At 47.7% G+C, this 24916-nt stretch overlaps 1 protein-coding gene and 1 long non-coding RNA gene across 4 annotated transcripts in view; one reads left to right on the plus strand and one right to left on the minus strand.

The window, feature by feature from the left end:
* Positions 1-24916, plus strand: part of ZNF423 (zinc finger protein 423) — a 351343-nt gene that overhangs the window by 107975 nt on the left and 218452 nt on the right. For all 3 annotated transcript variants that reach the window (XR_005660542.1, XM_029075685.1, XM_029075686.1), the window contains one exon: positions 8200-8400. Coding sequence is in view for 2 of the 3 variants with exons in the window: in XM_029075685.1 (XP_028931518.1) it covers positions 8200-8400 (201 nt within the window). In the remaining variant the exon portion in view is untranslated. The remainder of the gene's footprint in view (positions 1-8199; positions 8401-24916) is intronic.
* Positions 9064-13226, minus strand: LOC120638687. Its single transcript, XR_005660543.1, has 2 exons — positions 13034-13226; positions 9064-10341 (listed from the first exon to the last, which is right to left on the minus strand). It is a non-coding gene; the product is annotated as an uncharacterized LOC120638687 (long non-coding RNA).

The following is a 24916-nucleotide window of genomic DNA, read 5'->3' on the forward strand; positions in this document are numbered from 1 at the left end:
TGAACTTGCGTAGGACTCAGAGAGACTGAGGGGCGAGTGTTTGTGTGTGTGTGTAGGTAATTAGCAGTGCTTTCTTCCAACACTAGTCAGGATCCACTCAAGCGGTGGATGACTTTTGTGTTGACTTGTGTTGACTTTTTCCAGTAGCCCAAGCACAGTTCTGCAGTGTCCACCTGCCCTGGTATTGCCTGGTAACGGTGTGTCAGTGTGAACCCGACGCTCCTGCCAGGACGTGCCCCGGTCCCCAGCCTCCCCCAGTGCTCTGAGCCGCAACTTGGGTGTATGATGGGAACACAGGATCCTCTTTGATGGAGTGGCCGAGGTTAACACTTTGGCACGCTTGATCGGTCGGATAGGTCCTTGGCTTCCGGGAGAGGACAAGAGACCATTGGCTGTGCTCCCGCCCCACCCAGCTCTTCCGTGACTTCCCTAACCCCTCAGTCTTCCTGCTCCGTGGACATTTGCTGTTGCCCTCAGACTATCCCAGCCTTGGTAGTGTTGGAGACAGAGGCCAGCGACACTATATTTATTAATTCAATCATATATATCGATCGCTTCCCGTGTGCAATGCACTGGACTAAACACTTGGGAGAGTACGATACAACAGTAAACAGACATATTCCCTGCCCACAGTGATCTTACAGTCTGCGGGAGGAGGCAGACAATAATATAAATAAATTACAGATATGTACATAAGTGCCGGTGGGGCTGGGAGGGGGATGAACAAAGGGAGAAAATCAGGGTGCTGCGAAGGGAGTGGGAGAAGAGGAAAGAGGGGCTTAGTCAGGGAAGGAGGAGATGTGCATTCAATAAGGAAGGCTTTGAATGGGGGGAGAGTAATTGTCAAATTTGAGGAGGGAGGGAGTTCCAGGCCAGAGGAACTGTATCCCCATCTTCTGGCTGAGACAGCCCGCCTGACCCACAAGACGCAGCAAGGAAGGCATCAGTCGAGGCCAGGGAGGATCGTCCAAGGTCTGAAGAGAGAGGTCCATCCAACTGGTCAGGGTAGGTGGACCTTAGATCCTGCAATGTTCAGATGCCACCTCTTAGATCTATGACCCTCAGCTTGGGGGAGAAGACCATCCCTCTGGGGGCTGAGCAGGGACAGGCAACCCATTAGAAGCTGAGCTCAGAGACTGGGAAGTGGAGTGAAAAATGCAACCCTCTTCAGGGTGCTAGGCTCCTCCGGAGCTGAGGAAGACACGGGATGGAGATGAATTCTGGGATATGACTAGGGAGGGACTTTTGGAAGAGGGACACAAGTCAGATGAGAGCTAGCAAAAGCAGGCCAGCTTCAAAGATAAGACAAGCACAAAAGACCTGATTTTAAATCTTTTCTGACCCTGATTGGAAACTCGCACTTAGCACAGTGGTTCACACAGAGTAATAACATTAATAATTATGGGATTTGATAAACATTTACTATGTGCCAAGCTCTGTTCTAAACAGAGGTAGATACAGCTTATCAGGTTGAATTCACACAGTCCCTGTCCCAAATGGGGCTCAAGGTCTAGGTAAGAGGGTGTAGGATTGTATCTCCATTTTATAGATCAGGAAACTGAGGTGAAGAGAAGCTAAGCGATATTTCCAAGGTCACACAGCAGACAAGTGGCGAGGCGGAGATTAGAATCCAGGTCCTCTGACTCCCAGGCCCGAGCCCTACCCAAAGGCCACTCTGCTTCTCAGAGCTAAATAAAGATCATCGCTACTACTGAAATCTTTAGCTCTTTTCCACCTTGCCCTGGAGCTGTCAGACCTATGAAAAGTGAGGGTTGAGTCTGGAAAGTTGAGGAGCTGTCCAAAGAAACATGCCCTTCCCCATAGCAGAAACACCCTGAAGGCATCGCGCCCACGGGGCCCATGGCCTTGGCCCTCAGAGGGAAGAATTTGGTCACATTTTGCACCGGGCATCCAGAGGGTGGGATTCATTCATTCATTCAATGGTATTTATTGAGCACTTACTGTGTGCAAAGCACTGCACTAAGCACTTGGGAGAGTCCAATATAACAGACACGTTCCCCACCCCGAATGAGCTTACTTTAGGGGACACAGACATTAATATAAATAAATATATTACAGATATGTACAGAAGTGCCGTGGGGCTAGGAAAGGGGATGAATAAAGGGAGCAAGTCAGGGTGACGCAGAAGGGAGTGGGAGAAGAGGACAGAAAGGCTCAGATGGGTAAGGCTTCTTGGAGGAGTTGTGCCTTCAGTAAAGCTTTGAAGCAGGGAGAGAGTGAGGGAGCAGGGCCTCAGTGCTGTCCCTTTCCTGAGCCCCCAGGACAAGGGGCGAGACACAGGAGGGTCCCCTCCGGCCCAATTAAATGTGCCATCTCTCAAGGGCCGGGGGCGGGGCTGGCGATCCAGGCTACTGGGGCTGACTCCGCTTCCATCCTAGCCTCTTCCCTGTGGCAGGCGGAGAGCTGGGGCCCCCTTTTAATTTGATCCTCCTCAAGGAAAGTGCCAACAGGGGAAACTGTGCCAAGAAATTAAAGAGCCGCTTAACGGGCACCCTCCGTTCCCACTGGCCTGCTGGCCCGAGTGATGAGGGCCGTGGGGGGAGGAATCCCATCGGCGTTAACTGGGTGAGCCACAGAAACCTAATTTAGAAGGTGGGAAATTTCCCGTTCACGGGCTCTGGCTCCCATTAATTTGCCTTTAACCCACCTCAGCTTCCCAAGCCTCTGAACCTTCTCCGCTCTCTCTTTTCGCTGAGTGCCGGAGCTCTGTGATGGCGTATAAAATAATAATGACAATAATAGCAATTATAATAATGATAATAATAGTATTCGTTTAGAGCTTCCTAAGTATTAAGCATTCTACTAAGAGCTGGGGTCGAAACAAGATAATCAAATCGCACATGGAGCTCACAGTTTAGGTAGGCGAGAGAACTGGTACTGAATCCCCCTTTTTGCCGATGAAGGAACTGGGGCACAGAGAAGTCAAGTGACCTGCCCAAGGACACACAGCAGACAAGTGACAGAGTCAGAATTAGAACCCAGGTCCTCTGGTTCCTGAGCTCGTGGGTTTTCTTCTAGGCCACATATCTTCCTGGAATCCTAAATCCGAGCTAGAGCCCAAGTTGTATAGTAACAATAGTAATACTAATAATTGTGGAATTCTATGGTGTTTTCAGTGACAACGTATGGATCCGAAAACTAGACAGTGAGAAAGCAGGGCAGAAAGAACATTGATTCTTTTGAAACGTGATGTTGGAGGGGGCCTTTGCGATTGCCACGGACTGCCCGAAAAACAAATAAATGGATTTTAGAGCAAATTAAGCCAAAGTGGCCTTTGGAAGGCCAAATGACGACTCAGATTAGCATATTTTGGACACATAGTCAGGAGGACTAATTCTCTGGAGAAGACACAAATGCTAGATAAAGTCCAGGGAAAACGTGGACGAGGCAGAGCAGCAGCTAGATGGACAGAAACCCTAACAACGATAATAGAAGAACCGTTAGAAAGCTTGCGGATTATGGCAGAGGACAGGATGATCTGGAGAAAGTATATCCGTGGAATCGCTATGAATAGGAAATGACTCAAAGGCACTTAATGATAGTAATCTGTTAAGCGGTTACTATGTGCCAGGCACTGTACTAAGCTCTGGGGTGGATTCAAGCAAAGTCCCACGTGGGGTTCACAGTCTCAATCCCCATTTTACAGATGAGGTAACTGAGGCCCAGAGAAGTGAAGTGATTTGCCCAAGGTCACACAGCAGACAAGTGGCAGAACTGGGATTAGAACCCATGAGCTTCTATCAGGCCTGTGCTCTATCCATTACACCGTGTTGTTTCTCCCCATCCCCTTTGCTCTCAGATGTGTCGGACTCTCACTCAAAGCCTCTCCACCCCCAATCCTCAATCCCAGGCTTTCGTAGGCCTCAAACCCTTCTTCAGTCAGTCAATCAGTGGTATGTACTGAGCGCTTACGGTGTTCAGAGCACTGTACTAAGGGGTTGGGGAGAGGACAATACAATGGAGTTGGTAGACAACCAGCTTAAAGTCTAGTGGGATCTTGACCGACTCAGACCCCTTAACCTGCCAATCCCTCACCCTGAAACCGGAGGAGGCTGACTTGTTCAGCTCCTTCCCCGGCTCCCACCTTCAGGAACACCAATCCTCTGTGGTCCTTTCTCGAAGAAGGGAGAGAGGAGAAGAGAGGAGAGGAAAGAGAAGAGGAGGAGCATGGCCTAGTAGAAAGAGCCTGGGCCTGGGAGTCAGAGTACCTGGGTTCTAATCCCAGCTCCTCCACTTGCCTGCTGTATCAGCTTGGGCAAGTCACTTAAATCACTTAAGTCACTTAGAGAAGCAGCGTGGCTCAGTGGAAGGAGCCCGGGCTTGGGAGTCAGAGGTCATGGGTTCGAATCCCACCTCTGCCACTTGTCAACTGTGTGACTGTGGGCAAGTCACTCAACTTCTCTGTGCCTCAGTTACCTCATCTGTAAAATGGGGATTAACTGTGAGCCTCACGTGGGACAACCTGATTACCCTGTATCTACCCAGCGCTTAGAATAGTGCTCTGCACATAGTAAGCGCTTAACGAATACCAACATTTTTTTTTTAATTCTCCGTACCTCAGTTCCCTCATCTGCAAAATGGGGATTCAATATCTGTTCTCCCGCTGTTAGCCCCATGTGGGACCAGATTACGTTGTATCCACCCCAGTGATTAGTACAGAGCTCGGCATATGCATTTATTCAATCGTATTTATTGAGCGCTTACTGTGTGCAGAGCACTGTACTAAGCGCTTAGACTAAGTGCTTAGCAAATACCACAATTATTACTGTTATTGTTCTTACTCCCTGGCTAAAGCTTGTCAACTGGAGGCTCAAGCCATTGGGTCTAGATTCTAAGCTCTACCAACTCTGTTGTATCGTACTCTCCCAAGTTCTTAGAACAGTGCTGTGCACCCAGTCAGCGCTCAGTAAATACCACTGATTGACTGTGCTTGGGGATCAATCCATCCATCATACTTATTGATCACTTGAGCGTTCGGGAGAGTACGAAATCTAAAAATACAAAAGAGTTGGTAGACACGCTCCGTGCCCATAATGAGCTTACAGTCTAGAGAGGAAGACAGACATTAATATAAATAAATAAGTTACGGAAATGGACATAAGTGCTGTGGGCCCGAGGGAGGGGTGAATTAAAGATGGAGGGGATGCAGGAAGGTTGAGGGATTTGGCTCTGCGGCTGCTGGTGTTCAGACAGCAGGCTTCACGTCTTCAAGAGACGTGAAAACAGGGTGAATTGAGGGAGATTTCAATTTTAAACGCCTGAGACATTGGGCTGGAATCTTCCAGGGTGCAGTTTATGGCCTGCCACCCCAGGGGTCTTCAGTTCTCCCCACCTCGTCGGCAACACCATCGCGGCTTCCGGGCGACCCCTCCTCCCACCCCCGCTGTCCCCACCCGAGGCTGGCTGACTCCAATTCCCATTAGCAGAGAGCCTCGGACCAGGTGACGCTTCCTTAAAATGGATTTATACTCTTGGACGACTTTATAGGGTTTTGTCTTATAAAACCCAGGAGCTGACATTCTGATTTATTAACTATCAACTCGACAGGATGTACGGGATTTAAGGAGATCAAATGAGTTGTAATGTCGGTCGTTCGAGTCCAGGATTAAATGAGGTATTGTAGAAAGTTGAGCCAAGTAAATATGGCAAACTAAAAGGGATAATTTAAATACACCCATTAAATTATGCGTTAAATAACGAAACCTAGCTGGGCTTTAAATGTAATTTATTATCCGGTGAGGCAGCAGAGCAGATAAAATCAGAATTATGGTATCCCCCCACCCCGATACATTTTTTATTAAGGGAAGCGACTGTAAACCAGGCAATCCAAGGAACAGCACTTTACTATCTAACTGTAGTTTGTGATGACTTACAATATTGAAGGATTTTGAAATAACATTTCTTGATACTGAACCTTCCATTCTTTGCCACTGTGCTGAAAAACAGATCTGATTTGTGAGATGAATATGATCTTCAGCCTTTAATGGAACTTCTATATTTCAGGGAGCTGGGGATACAGACAGTAAAGGAGCCTAACAATTGTTCATCATTTAATTGTTAAGAAAAGAGATGTTATGATGGATCATAAATAGAGACATTGATTTTCACTACTTCTGGCACAGTCCAAATTGTATGTCATGCCATGGAGCCACTTTGGAGGGGTGAGAAGGATTTTACATGAGCTGATATATGTGATCACTTCCTAAGTGAAAATGCGGGTTTTTCCATGGAAGGGAGTAACAGCATCCTAATAACATTATATATCTGAATCGAAATGTTTATAGTTTGGGTTCTGACTAAATTGTGTTGCGTTTCGGTCTTTCTGCATTGGCTTTCGGTCATCTCTGGTATGGAGTCCAATGACAGATGCTATTTGATATCTTCTTCAGTCGCAAGACCGACACACACACGTAGACACACACGTAGACACACGTACATACGCGTGCCCGCACACACTCACACATCAGTTCCCCTGCGGATTTTTATGTAAAATCTCATAACGACATTAGAGATCTCCCTTTTCTCAACCGGTCAAAAATTGTCATTTTCTGAGGAATCGGATTTAAAAAAAAGATTCCCCAAGAAAGCAATAAAGAATCGATAAAGTAATAATAATAATGCTTAAGTGCTTATTATGTGTCAGGCACTGTACTAAGTATTGGGTGGGTACAAGCAAATCAGGTAGGACACAGTCCTTATCCCACATGGGGCTCACAGTCTCAATCCCCATTTTACAGATGAGGTAACTGAGGCACGGAGAAGTGAAGTCACTTGCTCAAGGTCACACAGCAGACAAGTAGCAGAGCTGGGATTAGAACCCATGACCTTCTGACTCCCAGGCCCATGATCAATGTAATACACCATGCTGCTTCTCTTCACTATTCAAAATATGTCGCCTGCCTTTCAGGTACTGGAGCAGAATGGCCTAGAGAAGGAGCATGCCTAGTGGATAGAGCACGGGACTGGGAATCACAAGGACCTGGGTTCTAATCCTGTCTCCATCACTTGTCTACTGTGTGACTTTGAGCAAATCACTTAACTTCTCTGTGCTTCAGTCACCTCATCTGTAAAATGGGGATTAAGCTCCATGAGGGATATGAACTGTGTCCAACCTGGTTTGCTCCTAACTACCCCGGTGCTTAGAACAGTGCGTGGCACAAAGTATGTCCTTAACAAATACCACACGCACAGATGTACAAAAAAGTTTGCGATAGTGGCAGGACGTGAATGAGTAGGGGCTGATTTATTCACATCCCTCCTCAGCACTCATGTCTAAATGTGCTCTCAATTACTTTGACCATCTGAGTTGCAAAGACTTTTCTGTTTGCCTCCCCCACTAGACTGTACGTTTTTTGTGGGAAGGCAATGTTTCACTTTGTTTTTCTGTACTTTCCAAGCTCCTTATATAGTCCAGCCCAGGTAGACTTTCCATCAATAATCCTACTACTACTTTGCAAGCTGAGCTGCCAGTTCAGCTCCCTAAGTCCGAACTCCCATTCTTGAGTGGTCAGAGAGCCAGTTTCTATTTATTCTTTAACCACCGGCTCCTTCATGTCGCATCTGTGTTTCGAGACCATTTACATCGAGTGTAACCCCACTCGGGCCGGATCCTTCCCAGAATCCCATCAGCACCCCGGCCCACCATGTTCCGAACTTGGGGTGCAGCGGGGCCGACTTTCCTAGCGAACCTCCCGGTGCTTAGAACCCAACAAACTCCTGACGTCACGGGGGTCCCAGTACGATCCCCCCGACGTGGTCTCACCCGATGGTGTGGCACTTCGGGGACCCCTGGGGAGAGGAGAGACCCAAGCCATGGGCGGCCCGTGCGTTGGAAGGGGTTTCTAAAAGGCTGTGCCGACTCCCAGACCGGCTTCCGAGGCGAAATACTAACCAGGTTATAGAATGACCAAGAGTTAACGACTCTTCCCGTCCATACGCTGAAGGAGATGATAAGGCAGCATCTCTGGAGAATTCACACCAAGCTTTAAAGAACACAGTTGAGAATTATTGCCCGGCCTGATGTTAAAAAAAAATATTAATCTACCGAGAGGTGTCGAGAATAATGGGAAGTGGGAGGCAAAGTAATTAAATGTATCTTAATAAATGCGGGGCTATGCCTTTCAAAGCCTTGTCCAAGACCAAACAACTGATGATGGAGTGTGTTCTTCCTGTTGGCAGGTGGCTTAGGAGGGGAGCTGGAGAACGTTACGAAGGGCAGCCGCTCACTGGAAGACAGGAACAGCGTGACAAGCCAAGAGGAGAGAAATGAGGAAGATGAAGACATGGAGGATGAGTCAATTTACACCTGCGATAACTGTCAGCAGGACTTCGACTCGCTGGCGGACCTGACGGAGCACCGAGCCCATCGTTGTCCTGGAGGTAAGGCTAGAAGCCGCTCCCCGATTCTGACAGGTGGTTAGACGGGTAATTGGACAGAGGAACAGCTTGGGGCCTCAAGCGAGATTAGAGAATTAATAATGTAATTTTACAGTTAATGTAATTTTATTGTGGTGCCGTGGGTAGCCTGAGCTCACTTTTTAAATAAAATTAAAAATAAAAGCATCCCCTTTCTGATTGGCGGGCTGCCGGTAATTACGCGTAGAGGCCCTCCTCCAAAAACCCCCCTCCTAAGAGGGATGAGGAACAGTCGGGTCCCGCGGTCTGCTCGCTGTTGTTTTGATCGCCTCCCCCCAAATTTCAGACCAACTTTCGGGAAAGGCGGCAGTCGGGTGGTCCCGAGCGTCGAGCCGAACGGTTTAAGTGTGGAAAACTCTGTGGAGGAATGGGCCGGAATCTCCAGGCCCTTTCGCGGAACAGGGTGGTTTTTGAGGTTCAGAGGTCGGGGCTGTGAGTTTGTAATGCCGCCTGGAACATCCCTTCTGCCTCCCCCCCACGGCTCACAGCCCCATTTTCTCCCCTTGGAGGTAGAAGGGGCAGGCGGCGGGTTGCTTTGATCATCCCTGACCTTGATGCCTCTCTCTATCTATTCCGACACACAGAGGAAGCTGAACAAGCCCTGAGTATTAGACCGAACAATTGAAAACATTTCTTTTCCTTTTTAATTTCTGCTCTCAGGCACCAAGCGAGCGGTCCCGCTTCCAAGAAAGTGGGGAAGTGTGGGAGGGAGGGTTCCATGGGGCTGACAAAGCGGACCGACTGGGGTTGGGATTTGTCTGGTCCGAATTAGTTTTTAAGGCGGCCGAAGAGATTTGAGGAGCGGGGAGAGTGTTCGTGTCTATGAGCCACCACGGTGCTGAGCTCAGATGGAGCGCATTAGTTCTGGTTATTGGCAGAGCACAGGGCTGCGGGGATATGAGTTGAAAATAACAAACGGGAAATCTGAAGGCGAGGCAGCTAGAGCCATTCCCCACCTATTGGAATGGTTTCCACTTCTCTCTTGGCCTGAGGAAGCTGGGAAGAGTATGTCTGACAGGGAGTTTTGGATGGGAAATTTCACTGTCTCCTCGACCACGGTCCACTCTGACCTGGAAGCTTTTTAAGCCAAGTGTTGGGCTGGAGTCATGTCTTCCCCTTCTGAAGACTTTATTCTTGTCCCTGATGAGGAGGGAAAAGGGATAGAAATCCAGTGGGATCAGAAAAATTCCAGGTCATTTTTCTTTTTGAGTACTTTTTCAGTTTCTTCCCAAATGTGAGGATGGAAGACTCATTTTTCAGCGTGGGAAAGCGAAAACTCATTTTAGGGTTTTAGGGGACAGGAGGGGAGTCTGGGGGAAACGGCGATACATAGGAGACTGTTTCAGCGTCTCTTAAACCGTCGAAGTGTTTTCCACTGATTCGTTCCAAGGATCGGTGCTCTTTAGGGATGATTTTCTGGCTGAGAATTCAAACTTATGGGCAAGTTAAGAGTTTATCCAAGTTTAAAGTGGGATTCCCGTGTAACTGTCAAGGATCTCAATCACTGCTAGTGGAATAGATACTCTGATGGCATCACTAGTGCTTGTGAAAGACTATCTAATGACTTCCACTGGGATACTCACGCTAGGCATGGCCACTTCCCCAGAGGATGCAGAGGGAGTCAGGCATTCCTCCAAAGAGTAGGATAAACCGTCGTTTCTAATGGAATCCCTTAGAAATTCATTACAGCCTGATATAGGGTAAATCCATTCCGAAAGTGCCTTCTTTCACATGGAAGGGTTGAGTTTGTGGGTTGTCTGAGAATTTGTTTAGAAAAGAGCTACTCAGCATGAGGCTCGCCAAGACTAATTCTTTGCTTCTGAGCTCATAAAGGTCTCCGTTTCGTTCTGCTGTCATCGGAGCCAAAAGAGTGTGTCGAGTCCTTGACGGGGACAACCGGATTCCCTAAGATTAAAAAAAGATAAGATAAATTGGAATTTATTCAGTGCTTACTGTGCCAGGCATTGTACTCAGTGCCGGGGTAGATACAAGCTGATCAGGTTGGACACAGTCCATGCCCCATGTTGGGGTCCCAGTCTTAATCCCCATTTTACAGTTGAGGGAACTGAGGCTCATAGAAGTGAAGTGACTTGCCTGAGGTCACACAGGAGGTAAGTGGTGGAACTGAACTTCAAACCCGCATTCCTCTGACAGCCAGGTCCCTGCTTCTTACATTAAGATGCGCTGCTTCTCTAGGTTGCTGAGACAATTCGCTCTATGTAAAATAAATCCATCCTGCCAGGAAAGCCAAGTCAGTCGACTTGAAACCTCAAGATTCTGCCGACCACCTCCACCGCCTCCTTTTTTCACCCTCACTTCCTTCCCCTCGGCCTTTTGTATTTTTCATTGTTCCCAGGGTTTCTATGGGTGGAATCCCCTCATTATCCATGGAACCACCTGTCTGGAAATAGCCCAGTCCACAAACACTTGGATGTGGGCCAAGGAGATTGTGGGAAGAGCACCCTTTTATGACTAAAAGGGTCTGTGTCCTTCCGAAGTGAGGTCTTCTGGGGAGGAGCGTGCTTGATGTCTTATTTCTCAGACTTGCTGCTTCTCCTCATTGGAGGGAGGTGGGAAATAAAATAGGTTTGAGACTATTCCATGTCCCTCTGATGACCCTCAGTTTCTTCCCAAATGTGAGGATGGAAATCTTGTTTTGCAAAGTGGGAAAGCATTTATGTGGTGGCTATTTCTCAGCTGACTGCTGGCTGAGGAGCAGTGTGGCCTGGTGGAAAGAGCACGAGCCTGGCAGTCAGAGGAACTGATCCCAGTTTCATCACTTATCTGCTGTGTGACTTTGGGCACATCACTTCACTGCTCTGTGCCTGAGTTCCCTCATCTGCAAAATGGGGATTCAATACCTGTTCTCCCTCCTTCTTAGACTGTGAGCCCCATGTGGGCTCATGTGGAACCTGATTATCTTGTATCTACACCAGCACTCAGTACAGAGTTAGGCACATAATAAGCACTTAACCAGTACCACAATTACTGTTATTATTTTCTGACTAAAGTTGCGTTTTCCCAATTTCAACACGATTTTTTTCTACCTCTCCAACCAACTCTATCGAAAGCCTACAGTGGGCCAGTGGGTTGGCTCCTGGCAGCATTAATAATAATTACGGTATCTGTTAGGCATGTACTGTGTGCCAGGCACTGTACTGGGGTGGGGTACAAGCGCTGGGGTGGGTACAAGCAAATGGTTTGGACATGGTCACTCCTGTCCCACATGGGGCTCAGTCTTCACCCCCATTTTGCAGATGAGGTAACTGAGGCAAAAGCAGCGTGGCTCAGTGGAAAGAGCCTGGGCTTGGGAGTCAGAGTTCATGGGTTCGAATCCCGGCTCTGCCGCTTGCCAGCTGTGTGACTCTGGGCAAATCCCTTAACTTCTCTGTGCCTCAGTTACCTCATCTGTAAAATGGGGATTAAGTCTTCGAGCCCCTGTGGGACAACCCGATCACCTTGTATCCCCCCAGTGCTTAGAACAGTGCTTTGCACATAGTAAGCGCTTAACAAATACCACCATTATTGTTACTGTTAAGCGCACGGTCATACAGCAAACAAGTGGCAGAGCCGGAATTAGAACCCAGGTCTTTCTGCCTCCTAGGCCCTCCTCACACTCCTTTGCCTTCCCTGCCACGTAACCCAGGTTGCCGAAAAACACAATCAAAAGGTCCTCGGTGGAAATTCTCACAACCTATTTCCCGAGTGAACCTTGGAAAACTGACTCCTGAATTCCTCCATTTCTCCAGTGCCACTGGGTTCCTCTCCCAGGTCCCTGTGAACACGGGCAGGACTGCCCAGCCCTGGGGGTCGGCACCCGGACCGGAAGTGAAGGGAGGCTCAGCGTGGGGCTGTATCAGTACCAGCCGAAAACTGGACTGTTCATAATAAAACCAGAGGTGTGGCTCTCTCTCCTGCCCTTTCTCTGCCATCCAAGAGGCAGGCTCTTTTCTCCAGAAAGCTTCGGTCCCACTGCAAAGTCCGGGTGGGCAGATCAATTGATCACTCAATCAGTGGCATCTATTGAGTGCTTACTGGGTGCAGGGCACTCTAGTAAGTGCTTAGGAGAGTATAATACAATAGCCGTGGGAGATATGATCCTTTCCCACAAGGAGCTCACAGTCTACCAGGCAGAAGGTCAAGTGTTCTAACCCTGGTTCCTCCACTTGTCTGCCGGGTGACCTTGGGCAAGTCACTTCACTTCTCTGGGCCTCAGTTACCTCAACTGTAAAATGGGGATTGAGACTGTGAGCCCCACGTGGGACAGGGAAGTGTGTCCAACCCGATTTGCTTGTTTCCACCCCAGAGCTTAGTTCAGGGCCTTGCACGTAGAAAGTGCTTAACAGATGCCAAAATTAACATTGCGATTTAGTGGACTTTGGGAAAGAAGAGAAGGTTCTCTTCATTTTACACTTTTCCCAGTAAGGAAGCTTGGCCAATATCTTGTAGTCCTGTGTTGTAGAGTCCCATCGCTCAAGACTCTCTGACATGCAGACCAAACCCGTTCGGAAGATTTATTTCGTCCAGGACACGGGGGAGAAAGGTGTAGAAGGGAATGTTGAATGGATGAAAGAGAAACTCAGTCCGTCCCAAGTACCTGTATCATTTGGGGCACCGTTTCCAAAAGAGGACGCCATCCTTATTACACGACCTAGCTGGAGGTCAGACCACGGTTTGGATCTCGGGTTTCCTCTGGAAGTTGTTGTAGCAACAGTGGCACGGACCATGTCCCACAAGCTGCAGCCAGCTTGGGCTCATATTTCCTTCCCAGAACTGGCAACACACAAACTACTTCCTGGTTTCAAGAGAAATGGCTTGGTAGCCACCAGCTTTCTTTTATTAGCAACAATAACGATGTCGACATCAATGGTGTCATTCGGGCGTTTGAAAGCTTTCCCTTCGCGTTACCCGGCACGCCTTCATTCTGAAATGTTTCTTAGCCAAAGCCGCTGGGGTCCTTGCCCCGAGGCCGTCGGTGCCAGGAAGTTGGTTGTTTTGAGGAATTCAGAGAGACTTTCCTTACCGCTGGCCGCATCCAAGTGGGACGGGGGCAGATTTCCACATCTCTAAAATTTTGATGATGATTTTAGATGCAAAAGCATCATTTATTGAGCACGCCGTACAGTGCTCTGCACAGCGTAAGCGCTCAATAAATACTATTGAATGAATGGTTCTGGGAAACGTACGCTGGACGGCAAGGTCTCTTTTCTTGAGGAATTTATATACACAACCGTGCAGATCCAAGAGGAAGAGTCTAGATGCAAACGATAAAAACAAAATAAGCAGTTAATAAATTAACGAAATAGGGAGGTAGTCCTAGGCGTACTAAGTGTAATAATGATAACGAATAATAATAATACTTGTTAAGCGCTATGTGACAAACACTGTTCTAAGCACTGGGGTAGATACAAGGTAATCGAGTTGGACACAGTTCCTATAACCACATGGGACTCACAGTCTTAATCCCCATTTTACAGATGAGGTAACTCAGGTGCAGAGAAGTGAAGTGACTTGCCCAAGGTCACACAGCAGACAAGGGGCGGAGCTGGGATAAGAACCCACTTCCTCTGACTCCCAAGCCCATGAGCTTTTCACTAGGCTACACTGCTTCCCATCAGGATGGCTGATGGGATGATATGAGCCGGGAAATCGATCAAAGAATGCCTCCAGGAGGAGGCAGCTTTTTGGAGTGGGCTTTGTAGGTAGGAAGGGGCAGTGTTTGGGGGATTTGAGCAGAGAGGAAATTACTTGCAAGGGTTAAAGCATGAGCCTAGGTCATGACAGCAAGTTGGGCGAGATGGAGTTAACAGATTAGTTTGGGGGGGGGGCCCAGCTGGAGCCAAGCAGAAGAGAGTGGAGAAGTAAGAAGGAAACAGGTGGTAGAGAGAATTTTCCCTCCACTGGAAGGGGTATTTTGTTTGATGAGGAGAGGGGAAAAAAAAGGTAGTCATTGGAATGCATTAAATTAAAATTAGAATTCAGAGGGCAAACTCAAGGCAGAATTTGAAATTAAGGTTCTGACTTATTATGACACATAGGAGTACCAGAGAGATAAAGAGACCACATCCTTTCTCCAAAAAGGCTTGCAATTTCTTCCCCCCATCACCCCACCTACCATTTCCCCTTTGAATCTAATGACTCCCCAGGCAGAGCACGGATAAGATCAGAGACCTTGACAGAAACCCAGGAACAGCCTGTGAAAATCTCCTTCCGGCAGGTCTGGGTGACTTCCGCTTTTAGAGATCCAGGATCCTTGGGTGCCAAGATTTTTTTTTTTCCCCCTCTAGTAAAGGTGGGAAAAGAGAGCATTCAGATTGCTTTTGGTTCTTCTAATTTAGAACTTTGGCATGCTTTCAAAAAACACGTCTGAAAGGCTGACCCTCCTTTAGTGGTGAAACTGAAATGTTGTTGTGTAAAAAGCAGGGAAGAAAGTTAATTACACACCTAGTTTATACAGCTGTGGCTTTAATGACCTGCTGGCCCTAATTACTGTGTTTGGTGCTGTTTGACTCTCCTGCCTTTGCCAGAGCCTGGTTCCTTTTTGCTAAACTGGACAGCTTGTGCATGTCAAAGGTAATAAATTTCCCTTTTTCCTCTGTGTCCTGGTGGTGGTCACTTTGGTTCTCCGGAGGGTCAATGCGCTGCTTTTCCCTCCTGGCAGTGGGAGAGCCCAATCCAGCTCTCCTCGGGGCCCTCCTAGTACGTTTACAAGCTAGCAGTTCAAGGGGAGTACTTCCAAAAACTCCCCCAGACTGTGGTGCTTTCTGTTGACAAAACCGCCATCACAGTAGTCTTTTAGCCGCATGGAAATGCCTTGAGCGTCTTGGATTTGGAGGATGAAAATATGTGGTGGTGGGCTTGAGGCGATCATGGGATCACATTTGTTGGAAGGGCTAAATAGTGTAAGACTCTGTCACTTGGTGCTGCTTGCGGGCGGTGAATGTGTCTGTTTATTGCTCTATTGCACTCTCCCAAGTGCTCAGTGTGGTGCTCTGCTCACAGTCAGTGCTCAATAAATGTGATTGAGAATTGTAGATTAGACTGTAAGCTCATTGTTGGTATATACCTACCAACTCTATTGTATTATACTCTCCCAAGTGCTTAGTACAGTGCTCTGAACCCAGAAAGCCCTAAAAAAAATCCCATCGATTAAAGGCAGTACATTTTGGCGTTTGGAGGGGGGACTGAGGAAAAATTCATGAGCGGATCCGTCTCTCTTGCATTTTGCCACGGCCCGGGGCTGGGCATTTCTATTTAAGAGCAGAGGATTGGGGTAGCAGGTCTCTCTCCATAAGTCTTGAATTTGACATCGCGGATGTCCTGCCTTGACCCTTCCTCAAGCTTGCTACAGTAACAGTTATCTTCTGTATAGAATTCTGGGAAAGCAAATGGCCGTGGAGTGCTTGTGGCTTACACTTCAGGATTGGGGCTACATTCCTCATGTATGTCAGCCACAACAGGTGCTTCATTCTCTGGTGCCAATTTCACCACCCTTCCTTGGGAGGCTAGAGATGTAGGATTCTTTTTTTTCTTTTTAAGACAAACCAATTGCAGACATGAACCCCTCCGCTTGGTTGCCATCAACAATCAAGCGCTTTTTAACGATTTTTCCATTTGCTACTTATCAACTCAGCAAAAACTCCTCACTCTTGTCTTCAAAGCACTCCATATCCATCACCTTGCCCCCTCCTACCTCACCTCCCTTCTCTCCTTCTACAGCCCACCCGGCTCCGCTTCTCTGCCGCTAACCTCCTCACTGTGCCTCGTTCTCACCTGTCCCGCCGTCGACCCCTGGCCCACGTCCTACAGCTGACCTGGAATGTCCTCTCTCCTCACATCCGCCAAACTCTTTTCCCCTCTTCAAAGCCCTCCTGAGAGCTCACCTCCTCCAGGAGGCCTTCCCAGACTGAGCCCTCCCTTTCCCTCTGTCCCTCCTCCCCTCCCCATTCCCCCAACTCCCTCCCTCTGCTCTACCCTCTTCCCCTCCCCATTCCTCCCACTTGTGTATATCTGTGTATATTTTTATCACTATTTTTTAATGATGTGTATATATCTTTGATTCTATTCATCTATTTTGATGGTATTGATGCCCGACACACTTGTTTTATTTTGCTGCCTGTCTCCCCCTTTTAGACCGTGAGCCCGTTGTTGGGCAGGGATTGTCTCTATTTCTGCCGAATTGCACATTCCAAGCGCTTAGTACAGAGCTCTGCACACAGTAAGCGCTCAATAAATACGATTGAATGAATGAATGAATTCCTCGTGTTCCTTTAAAAGTGTAGTCGGGCAGGTATGGGGGAACCGAAATCTACAGATGACATCCAGGCAGCATACCAGGGGGTGGTGTGGGGTGGGATCCTTCAAATTATTGTGGGGGTCCATCTGGGGAAGACTGGCAACCTCAGAGACACGTGAGTGTGTGCGCACGCTTGTGTTTGGGGCGGGGGGTAATCTGAGGCTGTCCTCTGGCCCCATATTGGCTTACTTTTGCATCACCCTCAGTGGAAGGCTGTGGGGTTCTTAAGTGCCTTTAATCTCCTTGTCAAGTTCTCCGTCGTCTGAACAAAGGTTTTTCATTATGCAGCTGGGCTAGAATTTGTCAGCAAATCAGAGAATCTTCTTCCCGCTTTGTCCCACCAAACGGAGGTTTGGGTGGAAATAGTCGAGGGCATGAGTCTGGTGTCAGATGTGGTGAAGTGCCCCTTAGGCAAGCTCTCCTTATTACAGGGTTGGGCAAGAACTGGGTGCTTAGAGAAGAGTGAGTAGCTCATAGATGCTATCGGAAAATGGGGAGAGCACCGATAATAGTGGTGACATTTATTAAGGGTTAACCATGTGTCAGGCGCTGTTCCAAGCACCAGGATAGCTATAATGCTATCCGCTCAGATACCATTTCTGGCCTCAGAGCCTTAGCGGGGAGAGAAAACAGGTGTTCAATCTCCATCGAACAGTAGAGGAACTGAGGCACAAAACAGTCAAGTGACTGGCCCAAGGACCCACACCAGGAAAGCGGAGGAGCTGGAATTAGAACCCAGGTCTTCTGACTCCCAGTCCCTTGGTCTTTCCACTAGATCCCGCTGCTTCTCTATTCTCCGTTCGCTGCTGCTTCTTTCTATCTGCCTTCTCGATAGTCATATCGGAAGCTCTAGTCGGGGATGGGTGTCCTCCTCACAGCCGCAGTTCAGCCCTCGCTTCTTGTGGCCAGATCAGAGGTTATGATGCTGGTTGAGGGACTTGGAGTGAGAGAGAGGGTTGGTTGAGTTTACTCCTGTGACTTGGCATGCGTTGGAAGCTTGTGAAGATTTTAGTGGAAGGAGGGTCCCTCTATCTGGCTGATAAACAGCTCTTTGAGGAAAGACTTTCCCTCGCTACCTCCCCACCATTTCTGAATCGCCCCCAGGATCCTCTAGACTGTAAGCTCGTGGCGGCACGGAATGTGTCTGTTCACTGTTACATTGTATTCTCCCAAGTGCTTAGTACAGTGCTTGTCACGCAGTAAGCACTCAATAAATATGATTGACATAGATCTCGGTGATTCTAGGTTGTCTCTGGCTTCCTCTTTTCAAGCAGAATCCAGCCTTTCATCTGCTGTTACCACCTTATTTCACAAGGAGGTCTCTTTGACCTGCTAAGTGCAGGCCCCCTTGAAACAGCCAGGGTAGCACAGAAGAACAGAGAGTAATTTTCTGGGGGAGTTTTGGAACGAAAACTAAACGGAGGTTTATTCAGCTAAAAATGGTTCTAATCAGTCTCTTACTATTCATTACAGAATGTAGAGATTTTTCACAGAAAATATCTGAGTCTCTCAAGTTGGCGTTGCTCAGATATAAACCTCTGAAATTGTTCCAGGAGAAGAACGTTGAATGTTCTGGCCCCACTGGAAGTCTGTAAATTTCAGGGGATGGAGTCATTCGCACTTTATTTATACCGCATGCTTTCACCTTAAAGCCGCCTCATCCATCCACAGAGGGCCCTGACCAGACCCGAGTACTAAATTACCCTTCTGCCTGTTTAATCATCAAGACGAGAGAGAAAATATTTTTTTTTTTTTATTTTTAAAGGTATTTAAGTGCTATGTGCTAGGTACTGTACTAAACATTGGGGTAGATACAAGATACTCAGGTTGGACAGTCCTTGTCCTACATAGTCTTAATCCCCATTTTATAGACGAGGTAACTGAGGCAAACAGAAATGAAGTGACTTGCACACAGCAGCCAAGTGGCGGAGCCAGGTTTAGAACCCAAGTCCTCTGACTCGAAGGTTTGTGCTCTTTCCATCAGGCCACGCTGCTTCACACTGTTTTTCTTTCATTTTTTTCATTGCCTGGTCCTAAAATGGATCTGATTTGTTCCAGTGGTGCTGGATATTTAGATATTACAGAAATTCCCTCTAACGAGGTGAGCCACTTATCAATCCATCATCTTTATTTATTGAACATCTGTTGAGCTCCAAGAAGTGCACTAAACACTTGGGAGAGGATTATCGAAGCAAAACAATCATTCTCTGCCTTTAAGGAGCATGCAATCTAATGTTCAGACACTGTCTCTCTGTTCCTTCAACCACCTGGATGCTTCCACTACCCTGTTGCTATCAGAAGCACCAGCAAAGAGCAGGATTTAGGGGGAAACTGAGGTAAGATTAGTCATCAGCCTAGATGGTCAGTCAGTCGGTTATATTTATTGAGCGCTTACTGTATGCACAGCACTGTACTAAGTGGTTGGGAGAACATAATAGAACAGTAAACAGACACATTCCCTTCCCACAACAGGAAATTTTCAGTATACAGAGTATGTCCTGGACTCTCAAGCGTTCATATCCCCCAATCCCACCTATGGCCCCTGTCTTCATATCATCCTCCTTTCCTCCAAAACTACATTCTCTCCCACCCCATCCCATTCTAAGAGTCTTTTCCCCTTCATTTTTCAGGTGCTAAAGGGATACTAAAGTAGCCTCCGTAGTAACCTTCACAGTAACTACCGGAACTGTGGTCGTGACAGTTGAAGTAGTATAGACCCTGAGTAGCATTTATTGAGCACCCACTGGATGCAGTGCACTGTACTAGGCTCTTGGAAAAAACCGAATAGAGAAGGGCCACATTTCCTGCCTCCCAGGAGTTTACACCCCAACAGGGGAGAAAACCTAAAAAAAAAATCACCAATTTCAATTCAGGTCAAGGATAGAGGTTCCCCCACCCCAGGAAGCCTAATCTGGCCAGTTGTCATGTACCCAGGTGGGAGGGAAGGTGAAAGGAATTTGGCCTGTGGATGGGTGTCTGTTGTTCAGATTCTCATCCAGGCCTGCGGGGCAGACAGGAAGGCATGAGAGCTGATCAGCGATTGGGCCGTTCCGGACTCCCGGTCCCCCTGCGTTGGTTCCTCGTGCGTTCCGTTCCACTGAGCCAAGCTCACGTCCTACAGCAGACCCGCAGCCCTGAATGGCAGGTGCGTGTTATGTTGATTTCTTGCATACCAATCACATTTTAAAATGAAGAGCGTCAACATCATTTCTACGTTTAATTTCTTTACACATCTTCAGTGGTTCTTCGGCTCTCCGCGGGCCATGCCAGCTAATTTCCTGCTATAGATTGGAGGACTGCAGCGCCGTTCACAATGGGGCAGGAGATTTGATTCTGACCAGATGATAGAAAGAGAGAATTTTCCGATCTTACTGTTCTTATCGTGGTACAATGTATTATATAGACAAACGGATATCTATCATTGTTCTTCCCACCTCCGAATGAGGAAACTGAGGCATAGAGAAATTAAGTGACTTGCCGAGGTCAGACAGCAGGCAGCTTCCTACCTCCCATCTCTGGCTGTTGATGGCTACAGTCTCCCTTTTGGACTTGTGATTCTGATACAGATTCCAAGAAATATTGACCCCCACCCTTATTATGTGTCAAACGCTGTTCTAAGCCCTGGGATAGGTACAATTTAATTAGGTTGTTCACAGTCCCTGTCCTGCATGGGGCTCTCAGTCAAAGTAGAAGGGAGAACAGGTATCCCCATTTTGCAGTTAGAGAAACTGAGGCCCAGAGAAGTTAAGTGACTTGTTCAAGGTCACATAGCAAGCATTTGGCAGAATAGCGATTAGAACCCAGGTCGTCCTGACTCCCAGGCCCTGGCTCTCTCCCTCAGTCCACTAGGTTGTCACGAGAAACGGTTATGTGCGTGCTCACAGCACTCGGCAATATGCTTCGAATATTCCTTATTGTGGGATTCTGGTGGTGTAGGTGGATTTCCTTTTATTTTTGTGTGCTCCGGCATTGGCAGTTGTATCTTAATCTTTCTTCATATGTACAATTTAATATGGCCTGGCATCCCTCATTACATTGCAAGCTCCTTGAGATCAGGGACCCTGCCTTTTACATTTTCTGTATTCTCCTAAGTGCTCAGTACAGTGCTCTGTACATAGTAAGGACTCAATAAATATCCTCTTTTCTCCAAGTCAAAAATAGGCGTACCGCGTCGGTCGACCGGGTGTTTGTTTCTCTGATTTACAATTCAATAAAGCGAATAAAGATGACAAGGCAGTTGGGCATGGGGATGCTGGCTTGGGAACCCAGGAATGCTGTCTCCCAGCTCTGTGTGGTGCCAGTGCCACCGGAGGGAGAACTATTTGCCTCGAAGCTTCAACTCCATTCACGTAGCCTTTTTTAATGAATTGGATTTTCAAGATAAAGGCAGGCATCGATGGCCTTCGACGGCTGCTCCGGGCACGTCCCTTCAGCCCGGCGTCTTTGAAATTTCAGACCAACAAACTACATGGGATCTTTTTAAATTCTCCTTTGGAGCAGTAAGTAAAATCACTGAAACATCCAAAATTAGGGGGCCCCATGTGTCCCAGTAATGTGACCGCTGAGATTGAAATCTCCGAGACCCGGCTTGGCTGGAGAGGAAGGCCGCAGAGGCCCAGCGAGAGGGTGTTGGCTTCCTTTTTGGGTCCCATTTTGGAAAGCTCCTCTCTGCTTGTAACTATTTCATAGCTGCATTGGGACCGAGATGCTGGGAGGAAAGGCTGGGGGTGCCTGGGGCATGTTTGTGTCTGGGAGACTGTTCGCTCTTGGCCCAGAGCAAAAATTCCTCTTGGAACCTCCAGAGTCCCCGGAGAGATGAGTTCAGGAGGGAGTGCCGGGTCATTTGAAGGAGAAAGCAGAGCTTTGGCCGGCTTCGGAAGGTTTTCCTACCATGTGCAATTCCTCATCTTGGAAGGCTTGGGTAGGGCGTGGCCCCCGAGATGTGGCAAATGAAAATAACGGTGGCGTGTGCGGTCTCCTCAGACGCTATTTCAATAGCCCCAGGTTTAGAAGCCACTCTCTTTAGGGTCAAGGACTGGGTCTTTGATTACTCCTTTACCGAGCCTGGCGTGGGCCTAGGTCCAGAACGCAGTGGTGAGAACGATAATGGACAAGGGTTGCATTTTTAATAGGTTTCTTATTGTTTGGGGTGTGTGTTCACTCCTTCGGCTCTGCTCCTATAGACTGTGTGTTGGTTGGAAGCAGGGATTGTGTCTGTTATACTGTACTCTCCGAAGAGCTTAGTACACCGTTCTGCATACAGTAAGCACTCAGTAAATGCAACTGATGGATTGACTTTGAAAAATAATGATAATGTTAATAATAGTGGTTTTTAAGCGCTTACTATAAGCTGAGTACAAATAGAAGATACATGGCCTAGTGGTTAGAGCATGGGTCTGAGAGAAGGACCTGGGTTCTAATCCTGACTCCACCACTTGTCTATTGTGTGTCCTTGAGCAACTCACTTAACTTCTCTGGGCTTCAGTTACCTCATCAGTAAAATGGGAATTAAGACTGTGAGCACCATGTGGGACATAGACTGTGTCCACACGGATTAGCTTTCATGTACCCCAACACTTAGTACAGTGGCTGGCGCAAAGTAAGCACTTAACAAATACCATTTTTTTTAAAAAATGAACTATGCTCAGCGTTGGGAAAGATGCAAATTAATCAGGTCTGACACCGTTGTCGTCCCACTTTTGGGCTCATAGTGTAAGAGGAAGGGAAAACAGGTATTTGATTCCCATTTTACAGGGGAGGAAACTGAGTCCCAGAGAAGTTAAGCGCCCTGCGAGGTCACAAAGCAGATGACTGGCAGGCCTAGGACTAAAAGACTCCAAGCCCTGGGATCTGAGGATGCGATATAGTGAAGGGTTGAAACGTGGCTCTCTTGAGAAGCAGCAAGGCCTGATGGAAAGAGCACTGATCTGAGAGTCAGAAGTCCTGGGTTCTAATCCTGACTCTGCCATTTATCTGCTGTGCAACCTTGGGCAAGCCACTTTACTGGGCCTCAGTTACCTCATCTACAAAATGGACATTAAGACTGCGAGTTCCATGTGGGATAGGGACTTTGTCCAACCTGATTATCATCTTGTATTTATCTCCTCACTTAGTACAGTGTCTGGAACATAGTAAGTGCTTAACAGATACCATAAAAATCTACTTTGGGAGACATGAAGGATGAGTAAATAATAATAATTGCGGTACTTGTTAAGTTCTTATGTGCCAAGCACTGTTCAAAGATATAAGATACAAGGTAATCAGGTTGGACACAGTCCCTGTTCCACATGGGGCTCACGGTCTTAATCCCCATTTTACAGATGAGGTATCTGAGTCACAGAGAATTGAAGTGACTTGCCCAAGGTCACCTAGACGTGTGTTAGAGTCAGGATTAGAACCCAGGTCCTTCTGATACCGAGGCCCAAACTCTTTCCACTAGACCACGCTACTTCTTCCTGAGGCTCAGAGAGGGGAAGATATTTACCCCAGCTCGTACAGCAGGCCCTCAGTGGAGTTGAAACGAGAAGCCTGGCCATCCTGACCCTGAGCATCCCCTAGAAGTCTTCCCACACAAACACGCCATGGTGCGCTAGAAGCACACTTTGAGCAGGAACTCTGCTACCTCCTGTCGTTTGCTTCCTGACTAATAGAAGCCTTCTGTTTTTTTTCCCAACAGTGAATTAATTTGCTTCAAGGTGCCATAAATCATCGTCCCAAGTCAATGTATCGGTGTTTACTAAGTGTTGTTGGAAGGCTGAGACGGTTGTCTAGATCCAGGAGTCCCATTGTTTGGAAACAAAAAGGAAAGCAAACTATGATCACCACTATTATCAGCGGCAATATTTATTGAGCGTCTGTCGGTTTGATGCAGACTGCTCTACTGGGTGCTGTGCGGAGTTACCCAAAGCAGAAAAAGACCACATTCCCATCCCAAGAAGCTTCCAGTCTCATGATATCGGGTCTATGATAATGCCAATACTAATAATACTGATAATGTTATTTGAGTGCTCACTATGTGCTAGGCGCTGTACTAAGCGCTGAGGGTGGATACAGGCATATCGAGTTGGACACTGTCCCTGTCCCATGTGGGGCTCACAATCTCAATCCCCATTTTATAGATGAGGTAACTGAGACCCGGAGAAGTGAAGTGATTTGCCCAAGGTCACATAGTGGACTGGGATTAGAAACTATGACCTTCTGACTCCTAGGCCCATACCCTATCCACTATACCATCCCGCTTCTCATCTTCAGCTGGAAGGGGAAGCCTGATTCTCCTAGGACAGAAGGCAAACCCTGCTTTTCATTTCTTTTTGGTTTATGGTTGCTCTTTAAGCATCCTAATTCAGGGACACCCTCTCTGCCCCTTGCCCCCGGGGTCTTTTTGCTAGGGAGGAGAATGGGGTGAGCCCCAGGTGAAAGGAGCCAAAGGACAAGGGAGAGATTTCAGGGCAGGAAAAGAGCCAATAAGCGAGTATTTCACTCATGCCCTGGCTTAAAATAATGACAAATTATTAGTGGAGTCTTTTTTTGGCCGAAAGCTTAAACTCCACATGTGCCAGCTTTCGAAAACAATGTATAGGGGATTATAAAATGCCTCATTTTGTGTTAAATGGTTTGATTTCAGAGTTGACTGGCTAAAAATTGGCTGCCTTTAAATTTGACATCACTGACTGAGGGGTTTGAGGGGAGGGGCATCAGTCTTAATTAAGAGAGAAAACCAGGAACAGGCAGGCAGCCCAGCAAATTGTGGGGTGGGGGGTGTAGGGGGGAACGACACCCAGTTTGACCTGTCTGCAAGTCTTTGCTGCAGCGGGGGGAGGGCTCGCACGGTCAGGATCTCAACCCCACCGCCTGGCTTGACAGTCATTGCCAGAGCGATTGCCCAAGCATGTCCGGATCATGGAGTGATGGGCGTATTGAGGTTCAACTCAGCGAGAACGTGACCATTCTGGGAACGAGAAGGGGCTGGTGCGGAGCCATGGGGGGCATGGAAGAGGGGAGAGGTCGAGTGCATGTTGGGGAGGGAGAGAGAGGGAGTGGCATTGCCCCTGATTAGAAGCCATGTGGCCTAGTAGATAGAGCCTGGGAGTCGGAAGGATCCGATCTATTCCCAGCTCTGCCGCTTGTCTGCTGTGTGACTTTAGCGAGTCACTTCACTTCTCTGTGCCTCAGTTTCCTCATCTG

The sequence above is a fragment of the Ornithorhynchus anatinus genome, chromosome 11 (genome assembly GCF_004115215.2).
Source record: "Ornithorhynchus anatinus isolate Pmale09 chromosome 11, mOrnAna1.pri.v4, whole genome shotgun sequence".
NCBI lineage: Eukaryota > Metazoa > Chordata > Mammalia > Monotremata > Ornithorhynchidae > Ornithorhynchus > Ornithorhynchus anatinus.